Here is a 21,011-nt window from a genome sequence, read left to right as displayed (position 1 = left end):
ATTGTAGGAAGGCCCAATTGAATTGTGTAGGACAAATTCACAGAGGTCCTCTTTGGCTTTGGGCCAGCTCTTTGGTGGGACATAGAATAGTATGCAAGATAGGGATTCTTCTAGTTGATTGTTACTGATTTTACAGGCTAAGATCTCTAGTTTGTCGGTCGCTTTGGAATCCACTAGTTCGAATTCAAATCCCTCTTTAAGAATAATTGCTAATCCTCCACCTTTTTTAATCTGTGTGGTTTAGTGTAAGGATTTTAAAATTGTCAGGTAGGAGATCAATTATTATTGGATCATCTTTAGACAACAGCCATGTTTCGGTTAGGAAGAGGCAGGCTATTTGCTTGCTTATGATCCAATCTTTAATTAGGAAGGCCTTATTCCGGACAGATCTTGTATTAAGATATGCACAGGGAATAGATGTGGTTGTGATAATTTTGGTGCAGGTGATGGTTCTGATGGGTTTTACTTCCCTTGTTCTTTTTTTAAAGGTTCGTTGGTGTCTTTTTTTATTTGAGATAACATTAATGTGATTTATTGTGTCTACCTGTGGGTTAATGATGTGCGTGTCTGATAGGTCGGGGTAGTAGATTGATTGTAGTTGTGGGTAGAGTGAGTTAACATTTTTGATGCTACCATTTATTAGAAAGATTAATAGGATTAGTGGGAGATTCATGATTGTGGGATAGTGTGTTTCTTCCTGACGAGACTGTTTGGTATCGCTAAGATTTTTGGGTTTAAATAATGCATTCATTTTGATGTTTTTTTTTCACAATTTTTATATTGTTCCCTATGTCCTTGTTTATTTTTGTTTCTTTCAAAATATTAATAAAATATTTGAACAAAAAAGTAGTTTCTTCAACAAACTTATCAATTATTTGGTTGCTATTAATGTTTGGAACCTAGGACAATACCAGACTTTACAATCTACAGCCCAGAAGTATCAAAGAAGAGACGTTAATCAAATCATGTATTTTTTAAAATAAGTATCACTAATGGGCAGACTAGATAGCAATGTTACTTACCGTAAAGCAATGTTACTTACCGTAACAGTTGTTATCCAGGGACAGCAGGCAGCTATTCTCACTAGTGTGTGATGTCATCCGACAGAGCCCCGATACGGACATCTCACAAGCATACTTGCTTGCAGAAACTCAGAAGTTTTGAGATGCCCGCACCGCGCATGCGCCAGTGCCTTCCCGCCCGATGGTCCGGGCGTGTCTCCTCAGTTCAGGTAGCTAGCAGAGAAGCCAAACCAGGGGAGGTGGTTGGGAAGTGAGAATAGCTGCCTGCTGTCCCTGGATAACAACTGTTACGGTAAGTAACATTGCTTTATCCCAGGACAAGCAGGCAGGTATTCTCACTAGTGGGTGACCTCCAAGCTAACCTCAATGGGATGGTGGGAGAGTATGCAACTTAGGAGAATAAATTTTGTAATACTGTTTGGCCAAACTGTCCATCCCGTCTGGAGAAAGTATCCAGACAATAATGAGAGGTGAATGTATGAACCAAGGACCAAGTGGCAGCCTTACAAATTTCCTCAATCGGTGTTGATCTGAGGAAGGCTACAGAGGCCGCCATTGCTCTGACCCTATGGGCTGTGACTTTACAGAGAAGTGGTAATCCAGCCTGGGCATAGCAGAAAGAGATGCAAGCCGCCATCCAGTTGGAGATGGTACGCTTCGAAACAGGGCGTCCCAACTTGTTCGGATCAAAGGAGACGAAAAGTTGAGGAGCAGTTCTGTGTGATTTGGTGTGATCCAGGTAGAAAGCCAAAGCACGCTTACAGTCCAGAGTGTGAAGAGCTGATTCTCCAGGATGAGAATGAGGCTTTGGAAAAAACACAGGAAGAATTATGGATTGGTTGAGATGAAATTCAGAGACCACTTTAGGCAGGAATTTTGGATGAGTGCGGAGGACCACCTTGTCATGATGGAATACTGTGAAAGGTGGATCCGCCACCAAGGCCTGAAGCTCACTGACTCTGCGGGCAGAAGTGAGGGCAACCAGAAAAACCACTTTCCAAGTGAGAAACTTCAGCAGAGCCTTGTTGAGAGGCTCAAAGGGAGGTTTCATAAGTTGAGAAAGGACAACGTTGAGATCCCAAACCACTGGAGGAGGTTTGAGAGGAGGATTGACATGGAAAAGTCCCTTCATAAATCTGGAAACCACAGGATGAGCAGATAGAGGTTTCCCTTGGAGAGGCTGATGGAAAGCCGCAATAGCACTCAGGTGGACTCGTATAGATGTAGACTTGAGGCCAGGTGTAGAAGATAGTCAAATACAAACGATAGGGAGGCTCGCTGAGGCTCCTTACGATTAGAAACACACCAGGAAGAAAATCTAGTCCATTTTTGGGAGTAGCATTGTCGAGTAGCAGGCTTCCGGGAAGCCTCCAACACATCCCTCACCGCTTGGGAAAATTGGTGAGGGTCACGTTGAGAGGAACCAAGCTGTCAGGTGGAGAGACTGCAGGTTGGGATGAAGTAGAGATCCCTGATGCTGAGTAAGCAGTGAAGGAAACACTGGAAGAAGGAATGGCTCCCTGATGCTGAGTTGAAGTAGAAGGGAGTACCAAGGCTGTCTGGGCCACCGAGGAGCTATCAGAATCATTGTGGCATGGTCGGATTTCAGCTTGACCAGAGTCTTTTGAATGAGTGGAAATGGAGGAAACGCATACAAAAAACGATTCCCCCAATCCAGCAGAAAGGCATCTGCCTCGAGACGATGAGGAGTGTAGATCCTGGAGCAAAATTGAGGCAGTTTGAAGTTGTGGAGAGACGCAAAGAGGTCTATCTGAGGCATCCCCCACTGAGAAAAGATCTGATGAAGGGGCCTGGAGTGGAGTGTCCATTCGTGAGGCTGGAGGAGACGACTTAAGTTGTCTGCCAAGACATTGTCCTTCCCCTGAATGTAGACAGCTTTGAGGAAGGCGTTGTGACGAACCGCCCAATCCCAGACTCTGAGAGCTTCCTGACAGAGGGAGGCCGAGCCCGTGCCCCCCTGCTTGTTGACATAATACATGGTGACCTGATTGTCCATGCGAATGAGGACCACCATGTCATGAAGCAGATGTTGGAAAGCCTGAAGAGCATTGAAGATGGCTCTGAGCTCCAGAAGATTGATTTGATGGAGTCGGTCCGCATTGGTCCAGAATCCCTGAGTACGAAGCCCATCCAGATGAGCTCCCCATGCATAGGTCGAGGAATCAGTTGTGAGAACCTTCTGGTGGGGAGGAGTGTGAAACAGCAAACCTCTGGAGAGATTCGAAGAGGTCATCCACCAAAGTAGAGACTGCTGAAGAGCAGGGGTGACAATGATGTGTCGAGTCAAAGGATCCAACACCTGTGTCCATTGAGAAGCCAGAATCCTGAGGTGAAGTCTGGCAAACGGCGTCACATGAACTGTAGAGGCCATGTGCCCAGGAGAACCATCATGTGTCTCGCTGAGATGGACGGGCAAGAAGATACAGACTGGCAGAGACGAAGAAGAGCCACCATGCACTGAGGTGGAAGTAATGCTCTGAGTTGTATGGTATCCAGAACCGCCCCGATGAAGGGGAGAGACCGGGTAGGCTGCAGATGAGATTTGGGAAAGTTGATCTCGAAGCCCAAACTCTGCAGGTACCAGATAGTGGTTAGGGTCGCCAAGATGACCCCTTGAGCCGAGGTAGCCTTGATGAGCCAGTTGTCGTGATAGGGAAAAACTTGAAGACCCTGGTTCCGGAGTGCAGCGGCCATTACCACCAGACACTTCGTGAAGACTCTGGGAGATGAGGACAGGCCGAATGGAAGCACTCGATACTGCAGATGTAGATGTCCCACCCGAAATCTGAGGAATCTGCGAGAGGCCGGATGAATGGGAATGTGAGTGTAGGCCTCCTTTAGATTCAGAGAGCATAACCAGTCGTTTCGCTCGAGGAAGGGGTAGAGAGAAGCAAGGGTCAGCATGCAAAATCTCTCCTTTACCAGGAACTTGTTGAGGATCCTGAGGTCCAGAATTGGACGCAGATCGCCTGTCTTCTTCGGAACAAGGAAGTATCGGGAGTAAAACCCCCGGTTGTGTTGGTCAGCAGGGACCGGCTCGACGGCTCGAAGCCGGAGCAAAGCCTGAGCTTCCTGAAGAAGAAGGGCGGTCTGAGTCAAGTGGGAAGGATACTCTCTTGGAGGGCGGTCCGGGGGGACCCGATGGAACTGAAGAGAGTACCCTTCCCTGATGATGGTAAGGACCCAGAGGTCGGTGGTAATAGCCGCCCATCGATGATAAAAATGATGGAGGCGACCCACGATGGGAAAAACAGGGAGAGGCAGATTGAGGTTGGTTATGCTCTCGAAGAGAGAGTCAAAAAGGCTGAGGAGCCTTGGGGACAGTAGAAGGCTGAAGCTTTTGTTGAGCCTTCTGTGGAGGCTGTCTCTTCGCTGGTTGTCTCGCAGGCGGAGCCTGCCTTGGTGTATAACGCCGTTGATAGATCAAAGGCGGTCGAGAAGGTCGAGACTGCGTCGGCTTAGGCTTGGGTCGAAGAATGGACTGAAAGGATTTCTCGTGGTCAGTTTCTTCGTCACAGTCTCGATGGATTCGTCAAATAAATCCGCCCCTGCACAAAGAACGTTGGCAAGTCTGTCCTGGAGGTTCGGGTCCATGTCAATTGTCCGAAGCCAAGCCAATCGACGCATAGCCACAGAACAGGCGGCAGCTCGTGCCGAAAGCTCGAAGGCATCGTAGGAGGATTGCATCAACTGTAGGCGAAGCTGGGACAGCGAGGCAACCACTTCCTCAAATTCGAAGCGAGCCTGAGACTCGATGTAGGGTGTAAACTTCCGAAGCACAGGCAGGAAGAACTCCAAATAAGTGGCAAAATGAAAAGTAGAATTGAGAACTCTGGAAGCCATCATCGAGTTCTGGTATATGCGCCTCCCAAACTTATCCATGGTCCTGCCCTCGCGGCCCGGAGGCACCGAGGCATACACCTGGGATGGATGAGACCTCTTGAGGGAGGATTCGACCAGCAGGGATTGATGAGAGAGTTGAAAGCCCTCGAATCCCTTGTGATGAACTGTGCGGTACTGGGCATCCAACTTGCCAGGAACAGCAGGAATAGAGTATGGCGTTTCAAAACACCTCATGAACGTTTGGTCGAGGAGCTTGTGCAGAGGCAGACGAAGAGACTCGGCAGGAGGATGAAGCAAATGCATGGTGTTGAGGTATTCCTTGGAGTACCGAGAACCGGAGTCCAAGGTAATGTCCAGGTCATCCGCCATCTGCCGGAGGAAAGACGAAAAGGATAACTGTTCCGCCAACACAGGCCTTCGAGACGGACTGGACGAAGTCGAGGCCTCGGGATCCACAGAGACCTGCGATCGACAGGGCGAATACGAGCCACAGGGATCCTCGAACTCCGGTCCCGGAGGAGGAGACACATCCGACGAGGAATACCCCATATGAGGCAGCTTCTTCTGCGGCGAGACTGTAGAGTGTCGAGAGGAGTGCCTCGAAGAATGCCTGGACCGATGCCCCTCCCGGTGCCTGGAAGGGGATCTAGAGCGGCGATGTTTAGAATGGTCCCCAGAAGCCTCCAATGAGTATATGGGACTCGAGGCAGTAGAGCGTAGAGGTGGGAGATTTGACGCCTCCCGAGACGCAGTCCAGGCCTGATAAGGAATGCAGAAGAACTCTTCCTGTGTTTTGCGATGCCCAAGACTTTGATTACCCGAAGAGGGATTCCATACCTCTTCGTCCGAAGGCGTAACGGGCTCTAAAGGGGGCATGTCACTAAAAGAGGCCCGCCTCGAGGAACGGCCGCCAATCGCCGCTCCTCCTCGCCGAGAAGCGAGAGCGAACGGCGAAGAGGAGGAGGAGGGGGCGGTCCGCCCCCCGGAGGCGGAGGCGGAACCGGCTGGTCGCTCTGGATCATGGCGATCAACTTGGGTCCCATGGTGGTCATGAGCTCGACAAACTGAGCCTCCAAAAGGGACCGCAACGAAGCCGACAAGGAGGGAGCCGCACCTAAAGTGGGACCTCCTGAATGGTCTTCGCGCTCCTTCGTGGTCGAGTGCTTTTGCTTGGAAGCCTTCGGCACTTTGAGAACCACTGGTGGAATGGGAGGAGGAGGTACCTGGCCGAGAGCTCAAAGGCGTCATAAGACGATTGCATCATTTGCAGGCGGAGTTGGGACAAAGACACCAGCACCTCTGAGTACTCGAAGCGAGCCTGAGAGTCCAGATAGGGTAGAAACTTTTGAAGAATGGATAGAAAAAACTCAAAGTAGGTTGCAAAATGAAAGCTGTAGTTCAGGACTCGAGAGGCCATCATCGAGTTCTGGTAGATGCGCCTGCCAAATCTGTCCATGGTTTTGCCCTCCCGGCCAGGAGGAGTGGAAGCATAGACCTGGGAGGGATGAGACCGCTTCAGAGAGGATTCCACCAAGAGGGACTGGTGCGAGAGCTGGGCCCCGTCGAAGCCCTTATGGTGCACCGTGCGGTATCGAGCATCCAACTTCCCCGAAACCGCCGGGATGGAGTATGGGGTCTCGAAGCATCTCGTGAAAGTCTGGTCCAGAAGCTTATGCAGAGGCAGGCGAAGAGACTCGGCAGGAGGTTGAGGAAGATGCATCGTCTCCAGATACTCCTTCGAGAATTTGGAATCCGAATCCAGGGTGATATCCAGATCCACCGCCATCTGCCTCAGGAAGGACGAGAATGACAACTGGTCCGCAGGGCCGGGCCTCGAGGCGGGCTCGAAGAAGATGAGGAGGCCTTGTCTGCCGATGCCGAGGACCGGCACGGAGAGAACGAACCCCCGCAGTCCTCGAGTTCCGGCATAGGAGGAGGGGGCGAGTATTCCGGGGAAAACTCCCTGAAAGGATGCTTCTGACGAGGCGAGGCGTGTCTCGATGAATGCCTCGACGAGTGCCTCGAGGAATGCCTCGATTGACGACCGGAACTGTGTCGAGAAGCAGGCCTCGAGCGACGAGGCGAGTGACGCCCAGACACCGAGTAGATGAGACTGGAGGCTGTGGATCGAAGCATCAGAGGCTGAGATGAGGCCCCCCCGAGGCGCTCCCCAAGGTTCGAGGCCCGGCATCGAGGAGGAAGGGTCCGGGCCAGGCAAGCCATGCATTGAGGGTATCGGTTCCAAAGGTGGCATGGGCAAAGACTCTGCTCCTTGCGAGACATGCCCCGAAGCCAGACCAGACACTCGCCGAGACTCTGCTCCCAGCAGCGAGAGTGTGCGCCAAGGAGGTACCGGAGGCGGCTCGACCTCACGGGAGGCTTCCACGTGCCCAGGCTGGATCTGAGAGAGAAGCGTCAGCCCAATTTTGGTAAAGAGCTCGACAAATCGCTTCTCAAACAGGGCATGGAACAACGCCGGCAAAGAGGGATCCGCATCAGCAATGGGACCTCCCGCACGGACATCGGTCACTCAGCCGCCAGGGGGCTTGGACTTGGAGGCCTTGGGCACCTTAAGCACCACTGGAGGAATGGGAGGTTGCGCTACCTGACCGGAGGAGACAGCGGAAGGCACCGCAGCAGGTGTCGGAGTCGAAGCCGGCACGAATGAGGCAGGCTTGAGCAGACTCAAGACCGAAGATGTAGAATCAGAAGTCGAAGGCGTGGCGCTCTGTGAAGAGAGCAGCACCGGGGACGCCTCCATGCTAAACAGCGACTCCCACAAAATACAGCGACGCTTAAACGCACGTGCTGTAAGTGTGGAGCAAGGCCGGCACAATTTCGGAAGGTGTTGAGGCCCAAGACACTGAAGACAGCGCCGATGCGGGTCCGTCAACGAAATCACGCGCTAGCACTTGACACACTTTTTAAAACCGGTAACAGGCCGGGACATAGGCCGAAAAAGCTCCGCCGCAAGGTCGAACGATCGAACAAATTTTTTTTTTTTTTTTTAAACAACAAAATGCAATGTGAGCCAACAGGAATGAGCACAAAAAACCCAAACCCGCGGGCACAGAAGACACAAAAAGGAACTTCACGCAGAGAGTTTCAAAGGCAAACTTCTCAGCTCTGCGGAAGAGAAAGAACTGAGGAGACACGCCCGGTGCATCGGACGGGAAGGCACTCGCGCATGCGCGGTGTGGGCAACTCGAAACTTCTAAAAGTTTCTACAAGCAAGTATGCTTGTGAGATGTCCGCATCGGGGCTCCGTTGGATGACGTCACCCACTAGTGAGAATACCTGCCTGCTTGTCCTGGGATAAAGCACAGTTACTTACCGTAACAGGTGTTATCCAGGGACAGCAGGCAGCTATTCTCACATATGGGTGATGTCATCGACGGATCCCGGATGCGGACGCCTCACAAGCAGACTTGCTTGAAGAAACTCGAAGTTTCGAGTCGCCCGCACTGCGCATGCGCGAGTGCCTTCCCGCCCAGCATAGGGCGCGTCTCCTCAGTTCAGATAGCTAACAGAGAAGCCAACCAGGGGAGGTGGGTGGGTTGTAAGAATAGCTGCCTGCTGTCTCTGGATAACACCTGTTACGGTAAGTAACTGTGCTTTATCCCAGGACAAGCAGGCAGGTAGTCTCACATATGGGTGACCTCCAAGCTATACTAAACTAATCCTTAATACCACTTCCAGACAGGATGTATCCAATATGTATTTTAGTATTCGTTCAGGAAAAAGGCCTCAGAATAGGAGCATACGTACAGTCCTATCACAGACTTCAACGTAGCAGCTCCTTGCTCTAATCATTGGCCAAAAAACCTGAAAATTTCTTTAATTCACTTAAATTATTTTTAATTATTTTTAAATAAATATATGTACTTTTTTTAAATATTTTAAATATTTTCTTCAAACTATTCAAAATCTTATGGATACACCTCTCTGATGGTTTGGGAGAGAGTATTTGACAACTGGATGTTAGATACTTATCTCAGCGTTGTCATTGCTGGTTCATATATAGCCTGTTCACTGCCAATATGTTGCCGACGTGGCCAGCGTTTCGTGGACATAACATTCGGTCCACTGCTTCAGGGCCAAAGGCAGAAGCATTAAGGCATCTAGAATATACATTTGATTAACAGAACATAAAAGTAACATTAAAAATAAAGTAATGGGGGCGCCACTAGCTAAACACTGCATAGAGAAAGATCATGATTTTTTCTCCCTTAAAGCAATCATCATTGAAGTTGTTCGTCAGAATAAACGAGGGGGTGATTTTAAACGATACTTGGCTCAGCATGAACAGCGATGGATCAACCGTCTGGGATCCCTTGAACCTGGCGGTTTGAACAAAAATCTTGAATGGCAACATTTTTATTAATTAAAATATTAACAGCAAGTTTTCTTCGGGTTTTAAGTCTCCCCGTTAAGGGTTAATGTCGGGTTTGATGATGTCAGAACGTCCCGGTACATTGCCTAGTCAGCACGCTGAAGCACAAGTATAAAGAGTACTGCCGGTGCCATATTTCCTCTGTTTGTGAGTCTTTGGCAACGATTAATGGAAAAGTAAGTTTGATTAATTTTGATTAGAAGGAAAGTATGAATGATAATACTCTTATGGTAATATTTGAATGTATATTCTAGATGCCTTAATGCTTCTGCCTTTGGCCCTGAAGCAGTGGACCGAATGTTATGTCCACGAAACGCTGGCCACGTCGGCAACATATTGGCAGTGAACAGGCTATATATGAACCAGCAATGACAACGCTGAGATAAGTATCTAACATCCAGTTATGAAATACTCTCTCCCAAACCATCAGAGAGGTGTATCCATAAGATTTTGAATAGTTTGAAGAAAATATTTAAAATATTTTTAAAAAGTACATATATTTATTTAAAAATAATTAAAAATAATTTAAGTGAATTAAAGAAATTTTCAGTTTTTTTGGCCAATGATTAGAGCAAGGAGCTGCTACGTTGAAGTTTCAGTCTGTGATAGGACTGTACGTATGCTCCTATTCTGAGGCCTTTTTCCTGAACGAATACTAAAATACATATTGGATACATCCTGTCTGGAAGTGGTATTAAGGATTAGTTTAGTATAGAGTGTTTTGAACCACTTCGGGTAATTATATCTTGACCTCCAAGCTAACCAGTTTGGGATGGTGGGAGTGCTGGCAATTTAGGAAAATAAATTTTGTAATACTGTTTGGCCAAACTGTCCATCCCGTCTGGAAAAAGTATCCAGACAATAGTAAGAAGTGAAGGTATGAACTGAGGACCAAGTAGCAGCTCTACAAATTTCCTCAAAAGGTGTAGATCTGAGGAAACCTACTGAAGCTGCCATAGCTCTGACTTTATGGCCTGTGACTTTACTGTGAAGGGGTAATCCAGCCTGGGCATAGCAGAATGAGATACAAGCCGCCATCCAGTTGAGATGGTATGCTTAGAAATTCAAAAGCTTATGAAGTGGAAGCTTAAGAGACTCTGCTGGAGGTTTAGGAGTGCCGTCCTACGCTGGGCGGGAAGGCACTCGTGCATGCAGTGTGCAGGCGACTCGAAACTTCAAGTTTCTTCAAGCAAGTCTGCTTGTGAGGCGTTTGCATCCAGGCTCCGTCGATGACGTCACCCATATGTGAGACTACCTGCCTGCTTGTCCTGGGATAAGGACCATTCAGGTCTTTATCTGCCGTCATTTATTATGTAACTATGATCATCAAGGCCTTGAAGTCTCAGTTACAGATGTTAAGATCATACTTCTTGTTAAAGTGATATAAAGTCTTATTAGTAATATACAAAACTTCATCCCCCACCAAAATGAAAGTGCCACATCTAGTAACCCAAACCCCAATATAGATCACAAGGAGCTAGACCATATTCCTTAAATGATTTATAATGGGTAGAAGGAAAAAATACTCACTGAAGTATTAGTGTAACCAATCGGATAGCTTCCACAGCAACATCATATTCTTTATCCAGTGTCATTGATACAATGCGATCCTGCAAAGGAATTTCAGTAGAATTTGACTAAAATACCATTCTACATTTAAACTATTATTATTATATGCAAGAAAAATATAGACAAACATCAATATATAAGAACCATTTTATAAACTTAATAACCATAACCTTTCCATCAATCCCCACTCCTACCACTAATATCCAAACCCACCCATACCTAACCCCAACCCAACTGCAGAGAAGGGTTTATATATCACCTATCAAGGTTATCTAAGCGGTTTTACAATCAGGTACTCAAGCATTTTCCCTATCTGTCCTGGTGGGCTCACAATCTATCTAATATACCTGGGGCTATGGAGGACTGAGTAACTTGCCCAGGGTCACAAGGAGCAGCGCGGGGTTTGAACCAACAACCCCAGGGTGCTGAGGCTGTAGCTCCAACCACCGTGCCACATTCCCCTACCACAACCAAACACCCCAGCAGTGGGATCTCAACCTAGAGTTTTAGAAGGTGGGTTGGATTTATTTTGGTTTGGGTTTCGGGGAAAGCATATTATGGAGTGGTTATTGGTGTCAAAAGTAGATGAGTTATACTGTGGGATGAATGAAAGGAATATTAATTGTTTTCTGGCATTGGGTATTTCCTCTGCATTTGCTTCTGTGAATATTTGTTGTTGAGAAGATTGTTTAAGCTTGCTTTGCAAAGTGCTTATGAGTGGATCATTTAACATTCTTGTCAAATAAGACAAAATACAAGTTAAGGTTGGAGATATGATGTCTCCAGTTTATCCGGTGCTCATAAGAGTACCACAAAGCAGGGCAGGATTAATTATTCGAGGGCCCTTAGGCACACAAGTACACTGGGCCTTTAGCCCTGCCCTGCCCCCATTTATTTACCTGTATTATTTACTTCTTTATTTTCACTTGTATTTCTTTTTTTCTTTTATCATAAAATTCAAAACATAAGAACATAAGAAACGCCCTCACCGGATCAGACAGAGGTCCATCTAGTCCGGCGATCCGCACACGCGGCGGCTCATTTAGGTACTCCTTTTTGGAGACCCAGATTTACAGTATCCCTCAATATGATATGCAAGAAGGTGTGCATCCAACTTGCGTTTGAATCCCAGAACAGTAGTCTCCTCCACAACCTCCTCCGGGAGTGCATTCAAAGCACTCACCACGCGCTGTGTGAAACAGAATTTCCTGACATTTGTCCTAAACCTGCTGCCACTCAGTTTCAGTCTATGTCCTCTTGTCCGTGTCACATCAGAATATTTCAGTAATGCTTCTTCTTGGTCTATTTTATCAAGTCCTTTTAATATTTTAAAAGTCTCTATCAAATCCCCTCTCAGTCTTCTCTTCTCAAGGGTAAACAGCCCTAGCTTCCTGAGTCGATCTTTGTAGCTCAAATTTTCCATTCCTTTGATAAGTTTTGTGGCTCGCCTCTGCACTTTTTCCAGCAGAGTTATATCCTTTTTAAGATATGGAGACCAGTGTTGGACACAGTATTCTAAGTGCGGTCGGACCATTGTTCTATAAAGTGGCATTATGACCTCTTCCGTTCTACTCGTAATCCCCTTCTTAATTATGCCCAACATCCTGTTTGCTTTCTTCGCCGATGCCACACATTGTGCCAATGGTTTTAGGGTACTGTCAATCAGTACCCCCAAATCCCTTTTCTGTTCGCATTTTGCTAACTTCACCCCCAACATCCTGTACTCATGTTCCTTGTTTTTCTTTCCTAGATGAATCACCTTACATTTGTTTATGTTAAAGTTCATCTGTCACTTTATCGCCCACGTTTCCAGCTGGTTCAGATCTTTCTGGAGGTCCTCGCAGTCCCTTAGAGAGCCAACCGCCCAACATAGTTTTGTATCATTTGCAAACTTTATTATATTGCATGTTGTTTCCTCTTCCAGGTCGTTTATAAAAATATTGAACAAGATAGGCCCAAGAACCGAGCCCTGGGGCACGCCGCTAGTCACTTTCTCCCAGTCCGAGAATTTCCCATTTATGCTAACCCTTTGCCTTCTGTTTTCAAGCCATTTGCCGATCCATCTGTGTACTTCTCCTCCTATTCCATGGCTTAGTAGTTTCTTCATAAGCCTTGCATGAGGAACTTTGTCAAACGCTTTCTGAAAGTCCAAGTAAATTATATCCACTGGTTCTCCACTATCCATTTGTTTGTTCACTTTCTCAAAGAATTGTAGTAAATTTGTCAAACATGATTTCCCTTTCCTGAAGCCGTGTTGACTATCCCTTATTAGATTGTGGTCTTCCAAGTGTTGTACAATGTTCTCTTTGATTAGTGTTTCAATTATTGGAACCGATGTGAGGTTCACAGGTCGGTAGTTTCCTGGATCCCCTCTTGATCCTTTTTTGAAAATTGGGATGACATTTGCTATCCTCCAGTCTTCTGGTATTTGTCCAGTTCTAATTGACATGTTAGCTACTGTTTGTAATAGTTTGCCAATTTCCTCCTTAAGTTCCTTTAATACTCTCGGGTGAATTCCATCCGGTCCAGGGGATTTGTCGCTTTTTAGTTTGTCAATCTGAAAGTAAATCATGTCCAACGTCACCTTCACTGTTGTTAGGCTTTCCTCTGTGGCCCCGGTGAACAACAACAATTACCATACCAGTGCCAGTGTACAGTTTTAGTTCTATTCAAGCCCCAAATATCTCTGAACAAATCCCCCCTTCCTTTTCTTCCCACCTACTTGCCCAAGACTTTAACTCAGAACCCTTTCCATATGTATATAAAAGTGTTCAAATGCATTGTAAAGCAGAAATACTATCCAAAACAAGTCTATATTAATAACCAAGTTTGCAACTCCTCTCAACTGCCTCACTCTGTCGTCCAACTTTAACCCATATGCATGTTTAAACAACCAAATCTGTAACTCCTCTGATACGTTCCTCTCTATTTATGTTAATTTGTAACAAAACAACAAGGCAAGCGGTCCACCAAAGAATCCAATGTGGAGCAAAAGAAGAATGGCAGAGAATAAGGAGATTCAAATCAGGTTTATTCAAGGTGCTCCCAGGAATCATGCCTGATGCATTTTGCCAAACAAGGCTGGTCAGTGCTAACAGAAAACCATGTTTTTCATACACACAGGACACAGAATCATCCTCACTCAGTATGGAATAAGTAATCACAAACTACCCCCCCCCCCTTTTAACAAAAGCATGGAAGAGGTTTTTAGCGCTGGCTGATGGGCTGAATGTTCTGTGCTGTTCTGAGGATCATAGGAATTCTATGACCATCAGAGCAGTGCAGAGCATTCAGCATGCTGGCTTGTGCTACAAACCGAAGGAACAGTACAGTTTAGGGCAGGGGTGCCCACGCTTTTTGGGCTTGCGAGCTACTTTTAATATGACCAAGTCAAAATGATCTACCAACAATAAAATTAAAAAAAAAACTCACAAAGCACACTGTACGCATAGAAAATGTTAATTATCATTCCTATTCCGGGATTTTTTCAAAGAGGTCAAAGCAGATGACTCTATGCACTGTCACCTCAGTAACAACCATATAAAAATAGACAAATACCCCGTCCCTTTTTACTAAACCACGATAGCAGTTTTTAGTGCAGGGAGCTGTGCTGAATGCCCAGCGCTGCTCTTGAAGCTCATAGGCTCCCTGCGCTAAAAACCGCTATTGCGGTTTAGTAAAAGGGGACCATAGTGTATAATATAGACAGCAGATATAAATTCAGACACATTTTGATCACTAAATTTAAAATAAAATAATTTTTCCTACCTTTGTTGTCTGGTGATTTCAGGAGTCTCTGGTTGCACTTTCTTCTTCTGACTGTGCATCCAATTTTTCTTCCCTTCTTTCAGCCTATATGCTTCCTCTCCTCCAGACCTCATTCCCTCCCCCAACTTTTTCTTCCTCTCTCCCTACCCTTTCTTTCTCTCTGCCTTCTTTTCTTTTTTTCTCTCTTCATGCCCTCTTTCTTTTTTTCTGTTTCTCTTCTTTCCTTCTGTCTCCCTGCCTGCCCTCTTTCTTTCTTTCTCCCTGCCATCCCCCAAGCCACTGCCGCTACCATTAGGGAACAGGCCCCCAAGCCGCCGCCGCCATCCAATAACAGGTCCCAAAGCCGCCGCCCCAAGCTCTCCCTGCTTCCCTGCGTCGGGCCGATCAGCCTTCCTCTCCCCGACGTCAATTCTGCCGTCGGAGAGGAAGTTCCAGCCCAGCCAGGCAGTGATTGGCTGGCCAGAACTTCCTCTTCGATGGCAGAATTGACTTCAGGGAGAGGAAGGCTGATCGGCACGGTAGATCGCCAAGACAAAGTGAGTCTATCACGGAGCCCGGGATGGGCTCCGCGATCGACCTACTTTGCCTTGGTGATCTACCAGTCGATTGCGATCAACCTATTGGGCACCCCTGGATTAGGGGGTAAAGAGACATTGGTGCATATTCCCCAATACCAAACAAAATACTGTATAAAGATTTGAAAAAAAGAGAAATAACAAATCACTTTACAAATTAACAAATAAAACAAAAAATGGAAAATAAGAAATATCATTTTATTGGACTAATACATTTTTAAATTAGCTTTCAGAGGTCAAACCCTCTTTCCTTAGGTCAGTAAAGTATACTGCTGTTTCAATATCCTGTCCTGACCTGAGGAAGAAGAATTTGGCCTCTAAAAGTTAGTAAAAAATGTATTAAAATTAGTCCAATAAAATGGTCACCGTATTTCCATTTTCTGTTTATAAACATTTATCAACACAGTCACAATAGTACTTTATCCTAACACAAATAAATTAAAAAATAGAATTTTTTTTTCTACCTTTGCCATCTTGATTTTCATATAGGCTATCAGCTGAATTATGTGTTTGGGTATTCCCATTTGCACTAGAGTTCTCCATAGTTTATTGTAATCCACACAGTCAAAAGCTTTGCTGTAGTCGATAAAGCAAAAGTATAGGGGGTTTTGGTGTTCTTTGCTCTGCTGCAATATTCATCTAACATTGGACTAGGACTCGAGCACGAGTTGATGGCACCTAACAACCTTTGTCTCCCAGTTTCTGCTTTCCTCAACTTGTCATTTTCTTCCTTCCATCTACTGTCTGCCCCTTCCAGAAACTGTCTGCCAACCCCCTTCTATCTTTCCATTTCTCCTTCTGCCCTCCCCCTGCCCCATTGGTCTAGCATTCATCTTATTCCCTCTGTTCCACTCATGGTCTGGCATCTCTCTCCTTCCATCTCCCTCTCTCTTCTCATTTTCTCCACTCAGATCTGATATTTGTGTCTCCTTTCCCCTTTCTCCCCATGCTCTGGCATCTCTCTTCTCTATTTTCTGCTTCTGTCTAAATTAAATTATTTCTTACTATTCAGTCCTCAGTTTCTCTCTTTTCACTGTTCCTACCCACAGATTGTCACCCCTTTCCTTCACCCCTCCACTATCTCACTAACTCTCTTCTTCCCTCTATCCAGCATATGCCCTTTTTCTTTATCCCTTCCTTCCATCCAGTATGTGTTCTCTTTCTCCACTTCCATTCAGCATCTGCTCTCCCCTCTCAACTGATATCCGTCTGCCCTCTTTTCTCTCTCCCTTCTCCCCACTTCCCCTTTCTCTCTCTCTCCCGCTCCGAGCTGCCACCCCAGGCCCATCTCCCTCCCTTCCCCTCACCTTTGCAAGGGTCACCACTTACTCACATTATTCCTTGGAGGGTTTGCAGTCTGTAACCCTCCCCACCACCACCTTCCCCTGTTCCTCCAAGGGTTTCCGACCTCTAATCCTCCGCTTCTCCCCCTCAGCTCCTCGGGCTGCTTGCAGCCAGCACTCCTGTCCAGCTCCTTCTTCCCCATTGCGTCCAGGCCCTGCACCCCCTCTACGGTCTCCTCAGAGGGGCAGCAGTTTGTGGTACCCTTCATGCCACCAGCTACTACACTTTTTCCTTCTCCACTGCGCCCATCACCTGCAGCAAACACACCCCAGAACTCCCTCTTCACGCATCCCGGAGCCACCCCTCCCACGGCACTTACCTGCTGCGGAGGCTCCCACTCCATCCGATAGACATGGCGAAGAATGCTCATACAGCCAGCAGGCAGCAAAATCAGCCAGAGCACCTGCAAGCGGTGCTCAGCCCAAAGCTTCCCTCTGATGTGAACTACCCAGACAGAAACAGGAAGCTGTGTCAGAGGGGAAGCTTTGGGCTCAGCACGAGCTTGCAGGTGTTGTGGCTGATCTTGATGTTGATGCTGGGGTGGGGCCCGGTCTTGCTGTCAACGGAGGGGGGCCTTATCTTGCTGCCATGGCCGTTTAAAAAAAAAAAAATTGGAAAGGTGACGATAAGTTGGCTCCCCTCACAATTTCGGGCCCTAGGCACGTGCCTACTGGGCCTATCCTTTAATCCAGCCCTGCCACAAAGGTGAGCACCATCAGCTCTTTTGTTTAATATTTACATGGCCCTAGTGGGGAAGTAGTTTAGGGATTTGAGAGTGGCCTGTCAGCTTTATGTAGATGTTATGCAGGGTTTTTTACCCCTGTGCAGGGTCAATGGGGACAATGTATCCAACAATTAGAGTTCTGTTTGGAGAAGATTGAGAGATGGCTGGGAGGTAATCAGTTGCGGAGAAAACAGAACTTATGTTGGGAGGTGCCAAAGGAAGTTGGGATTGGGGTGTCTGGATTCTAAGTAAAGAGCTTGGGAGTTATATTAAATTCAGGATTACGGTATATATGCAAGAGCAGATAGGACAGGCAGTACATTCATTATTTTACCAGCTCAAATTGTTGAGTAAATTGAAACCAGTGCTGGCAGATTATGATTTTAGTGCTTAGTGCTCAGTGAATTGGACTTTTGTAATGCATTGTACCTAGGGATTGCCACTGCATGCTGTAAGGCATTGCAGGCTGTCCAAAATGCTGTAGCATATTTGATTACTGGAACCTCTAGGTCAGGGATTTCAAAGTCCCTCCTTGAGGGCCGCAATCCAGTCGCGTTTTCAGGATTTCCCCAATGAATATGCATTGAAAGCAGTGCATGCACATAAATCTCATGCATATTCATTGGGGAAATCCTGAAAACCTGACTGGATTGCGGCCTTCAAGGAGGGACTTTGAGACCCCTGCTCTAGGTAAACACATATAACTCCAATACTGAAATAACTCCATTACCTGCTGGTACCCAACAACATTTTGTTCAAAGTGTTGACTCTTATACTAAGCTATAAATGGGACAGCTCCCTGGTATTTTTCACAAGTTTTGAAGAAGCACAAACAGGCACATATTCTGCGTTCAATGGATGCAAAATATTTGGTATTTGTAAATTTAGGGAAAGTGCAGTATATAGAGACTAGGATAGCTGCACGTTGTATTACAGGGCTACATTTATTGAATAGTCTGCCAGGATATTTGTATCTTGCTACAACAATAACCCAATTAAAGAGGGTGTTGAAGAACCATTTGTTTCAATTAGCATATCCTTTGGGAGTACACGTATAATGTGGAACAGCTATTTAATTAATTTTATTGTACGTGTGTTGTATTTTGCAATTGCATGTTTAACATTTTTATGGATGTTTTATTGTGATCCACTAGTATATGGGCAGAATATAAATTAAGAAAATAAATACCAACCTACCAAATTTTGCACTTAAGATGGCAAGGATAACAAATCTTCACAAATGTCTTCCGAAACGTAAAAGACCTGTATGTTCCTTATGAGTCCACTTCTGAAGGCACTTTAAGGTTAATACTCGACTTCCTTAATAAACAATTTAGCTCCTTTTCTCACAGCCCTGAAATCTAGCAACCAACCAAATCTAGCAACCCAGTTTGGGTGAAGCCAAACTGGCTGATTCAGTTTACCCAATAAATAATGTATTATTTTTTTATTTGTGCACAGTATCAAAAAGTATGCCCAGGCCACAATGTTTCATATTATATTTAAGACAGGCGCAAGTAGCTATACAACTGGTCTTATGCACATGGTGTTGGGAAATTAAGCTCTATGTAGAACTCAAAACTAATATTCTGTTTTCAGCACTGTGTTCTTCCTGAGGGATGATAATTTTAGAAATTGGGAGGGTAGCTAATTGGAAACCCATTTTATTCCCCCCCCTCCCGTTTGTTCAGAGTAGTGACCTCAATGAAGCATGGTTGCTCAAGTAGCTTATGAACAGAACAGATAGGCGGGTCTGCGGCTCTCAACCTTCAAGAAGTGCTTTTAATTTCTATACAAATCCAGACCCCAAACTACTGGTATCTAGAGAGAGAACAGACATGATGGACAAGTTGATAGTTCTAGGTGGTTCACAACAGAAGAACTGAAACATTTCAGTTAAAAAATACAATTTCAAAAAAACACAACTATTATAACTACTACATCCATTAAACACAGCATCAGATAAAAAGTACATTTAAAATACAGAGCCTAATAAAAATACCTTCTTAAATATCAACATTCTTGTTTATCAAATAGGAGAGTTTTCAATAATTTCCTAAATGTAAGATAAGAATAGGCTTGAACAATCAGCGGACTCATCCAGGAGTTCAACTTCCCCGCCTAAAATTCCAATGTCCTGTCCAAAAAAGTATTATTGTGATATGCCCTTGGGGTAGGGAAGAGGAACATACCTGAATTTCTGGTACATTTTAATGAATTAAACAGTTTCAGATAAGATACCAAATAGGAAGGTAATAAACCAAAAAGAGCCTTATAACAGACACACCCAAACTTAAAAAATACTCTGGCCTCAAAAGGCAGCCAATGCAATCTAGCATAAAAAGAACTAATATGATCATACTTCTTAAGACCAAAGATTAAACGAACTGCTACATTCTGAACTAATCAAAGCCTTAATAGAATAGCCCCAAATAAACAATATTACAATAATCCAGAGTTGACAGTACAATAGACCAGTAATGGACAGTACAATGGACCAGCAACTGAAAGGACTCTAGATCAAAATACTTTTATTTTTTAAATTTTTTTATTAATGCATTTTAAAACAAAAACACAAGAATCCTCTTGTTACAGAAATTCAGAGAAGTATAAAGTGAAAATAAGAATAATTACATATTTATGCTGGAACAGAAATTAGAAGGAAGTAGGGTGCAATTCACCCCAACTTAATTAAATAATTTTTCCCCAATATGTAATAAATAAGTTTTAAGAATATTCATCAAACTCTTCCTTAGACCACTATTGATTACCCATAAGAAACAAGAAAATTAAAGAGATAAGGAGATCTCACTCAATATTTAATTACATATTAAAAGTAAAAGGCATAACGTGAATTAATCCGGTCTAAATTCTAATGCAGCTCTATTCATAATTGAGTTAACTTCTTTGTATCCAGAAAACTACGGAGCTGTTCGGGAACAAAAAAAATGTACTTCATTCCTGTATATTTAATTAAACATTTACATGGATAACTTAGTAAGAAGGTAGCTCCTAATTTTTTGTCTCCTCCCTCATACTCAGGAATAATTTTCTCTATTCCTGAGTGGATTTTGTCACATCAGGGAAAATCCATAATTTCTCTCCCAGGAACAAAGTTTGAGAGAACCGAAAATAAAATTTAATTATAACATTTAAGTCTTGTTCAAAAATTAGTGAAACAATCAATGTATCACGATATTGGATATCTTCCTGGGAGGTTTCAAGTAATCCAGTTAAATCGTTCAAATCCAACTCTTGTATTTTATCAGATTGTTTATCTTGAGGATTATCTGGTTTCCATGGTAGAAAGTAAATTCTATTTATTGGTGGAATCATGAGAAAACTTGAGTATATCCATAAGATAATCTTTTAAATGTATCAATAGGTGTAGTCAGAGCTAACTTAGGAAAATTTAATACTCTCAAGTTGAGCCTTCTGGTATAATTTTCTAATTGTTCAATTTTTCGTTGAAGAACAGCTCTGTCCTTAACCATATTTGCTGAGGAATTTTGTAACAGAGAGATTTCTTTATTTACTTGTTCAAACTTAGAGTTAGTTTCTAGTTGAATATTCTGAACAGATGTAGATAAATCATCCAGTTTACTTACTACCTTAGAGATATCGTTCGCTGATTTGGTAGAAGCAGCTTTGAGTCTCTGGAGCACTTTCCATATATCTTCTAAAGTCACTGCTGAGGAGTCAGATCCCTCCGCTCCTTAATAGGCTGTTGATTTGGCATCCTAGACAGCGTG

The 21,011-nt window shown here is 44.9% G+C and overlaps 1 protein-coding gene across 1 annotated transcript in view; it reads right to left on the bottom strand.

Annotated features, from left to right (window-relative positions):
• STAG1 (stromal antigen 1) overlaps positions 1-21,011 on the bottom strand; it is a 2,074,316-nt gene that overhangs the window by 1,286,765 nt on the left and 766,540 nt on the right. Inside the window, 1 exon segment of the mRNA XM_033958034.1 lies at positions 10,810-10,889. Coding sequence (XP_033813925.1) covers positions 10,810-10,889 — 80 coding nt within the window.

The sequence above is a fragment of the Geotrypetes seraphini genome, chromosome 9, assembly GCF_902459505.1.
Source record: "Geotrypetes seraphini chromosome 9, aGeoSer1.1, whole genome shotgun sequence".
Taxonomy (NCBI): Eukaryota; Metazoa; Chordata; class Amphibia; order Gymnophiona; family Dermophiidae; genus Geotrypetes; species Geotrypetes seraphini.
This window is presented reverse-complemented; position numbering and strand designations above follow the sequence as displayed.